This window comes from Botryllus schlosseri, chromosome 10 (assembly GCF_051294905.1).
Source record: "Botryllus schlosseri isolate E-star chromosome 10, Bs_hap1, whole genome shotgun sequence".
NCBI classification, from domain to species: Eukaryota; Metazoa; Chordata; class Ascidiacea; order Stolidobranchia; family Styelidae; genus Botryllus; species Botryllus schlosseri.
In genome coordinates, this window is record NC_137245.1 from 21,517,950 (window position 1) to 21,525,826 (window position 7,877).

A 7,877-nucleotide genomic window follows, 5' to 3' on the forward strand; every position below is an offset into this window, starting at 1 on the left:
AGAGGATAAAAATTGATAGCAAAATATATGCAATTCCCGATCATATTGGCCGATTCAAACACGAATTATATAAATTTTTCGCGTTACGCGCGTTTAGTCGAAATATGGCGACGCACTAAACATTAGACCCAATGTAGCTGCTAACTTGCAGGGAAAAAAGCGTACAGGATCAGCGGGGTCCTGGGGGCCCAAGACCTACGTTTTTTGAGCGGGGCTGACAAAGTGCTGTTACGGTCCAGGTGGGGAATGAAGGCTCGGAATAAATCTGAAGTGGGGAATGAAAACAAAAAGGTTAGGAATCACTGTTCTAAATCATGGGTCACCAACACCGTATCCGAACTGCAGCTGAAGGCTTTTCCGAACTAAAAAATGGGCAACCGTACGGAAACTGTCCGTGAAAAGTCGCATTTGAGGTACTGACGCGGAAACTTGACCTATTTTGATCTTAGTCAACCGACCTGGCGACCAACATTATCAGTATAAATTTTCCTCTTGTAACTTGAAAAAGTGTCCTCTTTTTCGGATAGTCAAATATGCTAACCCTGCTTATATATATGAAAAACGCCGCTGGTCGAAGTTCGGTTGTAGGGCTGGTACTGCAGGGCTATACTGTTCGCCGGAATTATTTACTACACCAACGCCCCCGAATCAGACATCGTTGTTACACTAGTGGAAACAGAACTAATACTGTCAATTGCTTGATGCCAAGACTGCTGTAGTAGAAAACGAAAGTTCTGGGAACTACTCGTCTTGGAAAAGTAGAGAGGGACGAAGGTATGCAATCTATGCATGCATACTTTCCGCATGTGACAGTTCTCCGAAGAGCAAGTTGAGTTCCAGCATTGTTATTACTGCGGAATGAATGTAGGCTACTACCAATGGACACTGGACAGTTGGACAAGGATGGGGACTGCATGGCGTGCGAGCGTAGTAGCCTATATTGTTAAATTGCCATTCTATAATTAGTAGGCCTATAAAAAAGCGTAGAATGAAGTTATTGAGTAGGGTCAAACTGTTGACCTTATTTTTGTTCAGCGAGTGCGCAAGAGGGTGAATAATCGCAGAACCATGGACATGTTGAACCGATGCCATGCTTCCTTCAAAAACCATGGGAAGCCTATATCTAATATATAATCTACTTTCGCCTGGGCTTGTTCACGGTCAACTTCGAATTTTACATTAGACGACCATTCTTAATATAGCGATAGACAATATCGTTTCTTCATCAACGATCGACGCTGAAGTGTCGTTAATTAAAAAAATTCCGATTGAAGCGACCATACGCCCGTTCAAGTTGATCTCGAGTGGTCTTGTATGGGCTCAGAAACGCCGGTATTTGCTATTGACGCGACGTTTAGTGTCCTAAAATATCGATTAGTCGAGCTGGTAATATTACAACCGCGTTACATCAAGATGTAGTTCTTTGATGCTTGAAAGACGCCTAAAGAGGCAGTATCCTTAAAAGGAATCCCGTGAAGTCAAGGAGGGTATTTAACAGTTATTCCGTAACGTAAATGACTTGGCGATTCCGACCGATGTTTCTATGAAAAATCGGGATGATTCCAGTTTTCTACAATTGGATTCTGTTATCCCTTGTGAGTCTATGCGTAAGTATGGAGCATGGTGGGTTCATTACTAGCAGCAATTTAAAGCCGAACGTTGTGAAGAAAAGGTCTTGGGATACGGCAAAAGACGGAGTCTTTCCTGGTATTTCAAAGGACACTTTATCCAGGTACGCGGTTCGTAAGACTCAAATGGGACTTCATATACCACAGTGTACGTAAATTCAGCATTCACTGATCCCAGTTATTCTGTATAGACGAAAAAGATCGCTACCCAATTCCGAGGACTCAAAGACAGCGCTGGACAGGCACAACTACTATCGTTCTACAATCGGAGATGAGGGAGAAGAACCAATTCCATCCAATATGAAATACATGGTAAAGCTAATTATAATTAGTGAGTAAATCCGTAGCATTTTAAACCGAAATGCACATTGCAACAAGTCTTGGGATCCAACGCTTTCCATCACATCGCTGGTATATGCCAAGAAATGCATCTTCGAGCACAGCACCGATGCAGAGAGATCAACGAAAGATTTTCCGGTAAGAAATTACTCCCGATCAGGGCAATCAAATGATGCGTGACGTGCGGTCTCTACCGTCAAAGTCGGCGAGGTCATGGCTAGTTCTGACGTAAATACCAAACTGAAGTTACGATTGTCTGGTCATGCTCATGATTGCAGGTAGCAGTACAAAAATACCATCCTGTAACAATAGTTGGGATGATGCATTTCGTATTTAAGAAAGTTAACATTCGCTAATTTAACGTTTCAACTTTTCTACCATAACACTTAGCTTCGCTCTCCGTAGTCGTATATATACCTATAGATTACACATCACAGTGCATAGGCTATACTAAATGTACGTAACTTAGTTGGCGAGTATAATTGAGTTGGAGTAGGCTAATTCTGCTAAAAATATGCGATTCGAATTATAAATATCTACGTATATTATTACGTATTCTACGTATAAGCTATAGAAGGCTGAAATATCGGATTGCTATTCGATTATATCGAGCAATATCTCAACAATTAAATTCTTCTCGACCTCAAACACTGGGATCGTGCAATGTATCTATCAATGGTCTATTATACTTGATGATATGATTCTATTGTACAGTGTTTGACTGTAGAGACTGCGTGTATTATGGAAGACAGACCCTTTGTTAGACCCTTTGTTCTCTTTTCAGAATTGTGACGTTTGACGTAGGCGACTCGCTAGTCGCTACTGTGTTCCATCACCTAGCCCAGTGGTTCCCAACGTGGGCGATATCGCCACCCAGGGGGCGATTTGGCGGTCTAGGGGGGCGAAAATGACGAAGGGGGCGACAGGGGGGCGAAAATGGACAAAGGGGGCGACGGGGGGCGAAAATAGCGAAGGGGGCGATAGGGGGGCGATGACGCGCCAAAGCGGCTGACCTTTTTTTTTTTTTTTTAGTCAACCCACGGAAATTTAGTAACAAAAGTGTGTAAAATTAGTTATCGTGCCGAAAATTTGACCTTTTTTTTTTAGTCAACCCGCCGGTGATTACAGTTTTGTATGCGCAATTTTCGGTATACAAAATTTGGGGGGCGATGATCGGTGTTGACCTTGAAAAGGGGGCGATGGAGCGAAAAAGGTTGGGAACCACTGACTAGCCCCAGGGGTTCTAAACACGCGGGACGTATGCAGCCCGCAACATCTGTCATTATGAACGCAGTTGGTGCTGACACTGAATTGTTAGATATTAATTTACCTACTTAAATCTCTTATGGTGGCCTTGCCCATCGCTACGTTAGGGCAACTTTATGTTTCCGTTAGTGATTTTAATTGTGGCTATATGGACCAAAAATTACATCTGACTGTTTACCCTGTTCCGAATCAATTATGCGTCGAAACCCCAAATGCAAACTGATTTCAGGGCTGGAATGGCGAGAATTTGTGGGCCGGTTACGGGCACTTGGGTGGAAAGTATTTCAATCCCGAAATCGGAATAGAGTCCTGGTTCATGGAGTATGTGGATTACGAATTCGACACAAAGTACTGTACGCCCGGGATGCAGTGTGGTCATTACACGCAGGTTATAGCTTAGCTTATTACCGTGTTGCGTTTGATAGAGCACTATATAGGTCGATGGAAATGAAGATAGGAAAATTGAGGAAGATTAGCAAGATGTCGGGGTTTCATGGGGTCATCGGTAATATTCGGTGTATGAGCCCGTGTTCTAGTCCCTTTTCTAGCGAACGTAACAACAAGTTTCTCCCAAACGGTCATTCATTCATTGTTTCGCAATTTCGTAACGAATAAATGAGTTACGTGTCCGTGAACAAGGGTTTCAAAGTAGGCTGCAATAAATGAATGAAATAAAAATATTAACGGGCGTAATTTATGTTATTACTACGATATTGTTACAACTAATCAACTCATCTCTTGACCCCAGTCATCATTTTTAAATTGCTTCCGCTAGGGGCGTCAGAGACACCAGTGATACGAGATACAAGATGATACGATGTCAGAGACACCAATCCGCCATATATCATAAATTCATTTGCTCGCATCCAGGTGGTATGGGCGGATACGTACAAACTAGGCTGTGCTTGGGTGAACTGCAGTACATTTGACACGACCGAGGGCGAAATCTGGACCGACGCCGCCTACATGGTGTGTCATTACGCTCCCGGGTAAGGCAATCACCTCCGCCCTACACACAGCTTCATTTCATATTCACGGTTCTTTTGCAGAGGCAATAAAAATGACGAGTCACTTTACAAGGTGGGAGTAAGATGCGCGGACTGTCATCCGAACGATACTTGTCCCGACGGCCGATTATGCCGTGAGATTGCTTTGTTTGAAGTATAATGCTGTGTCGACCAATTCACCATGTTATACAGAGGTGGTCAAAGTAGTCATTGGTACTCACGTAACGTAACGTAGGCCTACTCTAGGGCTGCCATACGTCCGGAATTTCCCAGACATGTCCGGAATTTCACTGTTAAATCTGCGTCCGGGAGAAAATTTAAAAATATGCCTCTATGTCCGAAATTTTGAAGGCTTGAAGTGGGCTCATAATTTTTTGTAAATTAACATAAACTACAGTATTTTTGGGCGGATTTATGCTATACTTGATGTTTGTCTTCGCGCTGCTCGCGATTGAGTATCACATACATTGTTTTTAATATGGAGAAACGACAATCAAAATTAATAAAAGTAACCTTGGTTTACTGAAATAAGTCTAATTGTGATCGCAATTAGAGGAGAACGGCATATTCCTCGAATCGGTTATGGTCGTATAAATGCTTTATTCAAAGATAGTGGTTCTAAACCTGGGGGGTCATTTGCCTTTATTGTGAAGTTCGCGAAGATGTTGAACGTAATCAGCTGCCAAAACAGGCAGTGAGTAAGTCTTGGCAAAGCTGCTAGCATTTTGTTTAGTAATCAGGAATCACCTTATCAGATTTTGAGCTGGGCCACGGAACATTTTCAAATTGGAAATGAAGTCGCGACCATAAAAAGTGGGAAACCACCGGATGTGTTGTGTTTTATAGCTCAATGGTGCGCAGCGGCATTAGGCTAGTAAATAATTTTATCGGTGTGACCTGAACATGACATAACAATGTGCAATTACGCTCCCTGCATTTTAGAAGTCATCATCCTCTACCAGCTCTACTGCTAACTCTGATCACGTGAGCGGAGAGTGGATCAAAACTATATAATAATATATGGTACAACCAATATTATTGGCAGAATTCATTGAAAACATTTAACGACCAGATGCATATAGCAAGCCCCCTAGAAGCTGCATCGATTACCCTATGGTGGGCCCACTAAGATCAGTGTTTATTTGGGCGGGAGGGGATAAAAAATATGGTTTCTGTCCTCGTTAGTGGTTACAACACACAACCGCATAGTCCTAAATGGGATCGTGACAACCTGTGGTCGATAGGCAAAGCTTTGCTATTGTGACATCATATTGACAGGCAATGTGCTCATACCTCATTTTTGAATCCGCTAGTGGGTGCTAACGAGTGTCCGGAATTAGAGCCACAAAAATATGGTAACCCTAGCCTACTCACGATACTCAAATACAAGTAGAAGTACTAGTTTTTAAACTATGTCAAAACTACTTCAAGTAGAAGTAGCACAAGAAGCGTCCGGCAGCACCCGAGTAAGGAGAAATAGATTGGGACGGGGTAATGATACTTTCGGAAGTCAATTATGGTGACAGTATTCAAAATGGCATCTCAACGGCTGAGACAGAATTTTCGGAACCATTTTAGTCATGAAAGAGATTAGAACCTACCCAAATACTATTTTCTGGTTGACAAATTTTGAATCGAAACTAGTAGGTAGTTTGTCTTCAAAACTGTCCAGGTAGAAGTGGATGTAGAGGTGATGTTATTTTATTACTATCTCAAGGCCAAGATGGATCATTGAAAGACTGTTTCAAAGTCGGTTCGACATCTTTCCATATTTTCGTTGCGCTGCAATCTAGTGGTGTTTTGAACTAATGAAATTCTTAATGCCTTAGAACGGAACTGAAAACTATATTTCTGTCTATTTCGTAGGAAATCCCGAAAGAGACGAAATTCTACCTGGGCCTTCTGATGCGGGTAAGCGCCAGCGAAGTCAATTTCCTTCTCTATTAGACTATGTTGGACTACGAAATTGCAAATTAATATGGTATTTGTTGTTCCCTTACCCTATGATCAATTTTCAATATTAGTCACTAGCGCATATTCGTTAACAGAAGGCACGACTAATTTTCGAATTTGTGATTATTTCCAGACACAGGTGCCAGGGGCATTAGACACATTTCAATACCCATGCGCAAATTAATTGCAATCGAAACAGAAATGAGCGTCGTGGTATAATGCAAACCCAGGTTCGGATCATAATGTTCGGAATTGGTGAAATTTGGGGGACCTTCGTCCTTCGGTCACAATTCGGTTCGATGCGAATTCCCAGTGCTTTTTGAGTGATGCTAACGCTATAAGGAGGCAAACGATTGACTCACTTCTCCAAACTAATTAAGTAATATTGCTTTTTGAGAAAGTCAGTTGTTTGTCAAAACCAGAATTTCTCTCATCCATATTCCACTCACAACAACACTCTTCCGTTCAGGGCATATCGTAGGCATTATGGCGTCTACGATATTCCTTGTTGTGTTGTTAGTGGGCACTACATTCTACGTACTCCTGCATATTTGCGACTTCTGCGTCGCTTGGGCCTTTCTCAAGAAGAAAACGAAAATCGGCAACAGGTCAGTGGCGTGGTAATCAGTGACCGTACTGGATATTGCCATATTCAATCGATATAATATTTCGACAGCGGGAATGTTCCTCAGCGCCTCGAAAATACGGAGTGCACTGGCAACGGCAATAACGGGCCAAGAATACCTCAATGAAGTGCGAAAGTTCAAAATACGAAGTTTTCGTTCGCTGTAATTATTTCAAAGCATTTTGAGAGAATATTCGCTGTGCCGACAATCTCATATCCATATGTCGCCAAATCGCAAATTTCTCTGCTTCATGACTGTATATACTGCCATAAACTGTACATTTCGACGAATTTATAATAATAGCTAACGATATTTTACTTTGACAAGTAATTTTGTTAACCGTTTGTACGACTGTCAAGTGCAACAACGCCTAGCTCGCTTAGTCTTCGTAACGCGCAAATCATTACGAAGACATGTTGATGAATTGGCGTTAGCTCAAACCTTCATCACATTTTTATTTCTGTGAATTTAGCATTCAGCATATTTAAATTGTGTTGGATCTATATCGGCTGCTCCGAGCACGTCGTCCCGGTGTTATTGCTCTAAGGCAGAAGAGTTGAACGTAATAGCAATTATCATGTTCTGTTTTTATAGAGAATGACATTATCTTGAGGAACATATAAAAGCAAAGTGTTTTGTTTATGTATAAAAACAGATATATTTATGCTCTTGGATATATCAATTTTTATATTTATTGCCGAACAAAATAGCCACATCTTACATAATACATTACGTAAGCAACACAAGAAAGTATGGTATAGCGAAACAGATTTAGGAAGTATTTTTAGTAGAGAGATATACCCAAATAATAAGACTTATGCATCTCGCTATCAACAGCTAATGGTAAATGTTATTAGCAGCTTGTCTTTGGACAAATGACTGTACCGAGTTGCAAGATGATAGCGCTCAAAATTTGATTGCAATAGCCACTCTTAAAACCGTAAAACTTTCACTTCCGCTTTAGTTATCTATGATACTGCGGTACCTCTGCAGTATAATAAAGCAGGTGATGAAGGGCATGGTTTCGCATGAATTATTAAGTCATTATATAGGGAGGT

At 41.5% G+C, this 7,877-nt stretch overlaps 1 protein-coding gene across 2 annotated transcripts; it reads left to right on the forward strand.

Annotated features, from left to right (window-relative positions):
- Window positions 1-1,123: 1,123 nt before the first annotated feature.
- Window positions 1,124-7,838, forward strand: LOC145448957 (GLIPR1-like protein 1). Of its 2 annotated transcripts, XM_080327419.1 has the most exons (10): window positions 1,124-1,607; window positions 1,668-1,732; window positions 1,820-1,940; window positions 2,007-2,105; window positions 3,463-3,621; window positions 4,104-4,222; window positions 4,283-4,374; window positions 6,107-6,151; window positions 6,663-6,801; window positions 6,870-7,838. In XM_080327419.1, the coding sequence occupies exons 1-10, from the start codon at window positions 1,557-1,559 to the stop codon at window positions 6,943-6,945; spliced, it is 966 nt and encodes a 321-aa protein (XP_080183545.1). In that variant the 5' UTR covers window positions 1,124-1,556; the 3' UTR covers window positions 6,946-7,838. The 2 variants fall into 2 exon arrangements, with proteins under 2 accessions (XP_080183545.1, XP_080183544.1); XM_080327418.1 differs by having other exon boundaries at window positions 1,133-1,732.
- Window positions 7,839-7,877: the final 39 nt, after the last annotated feature.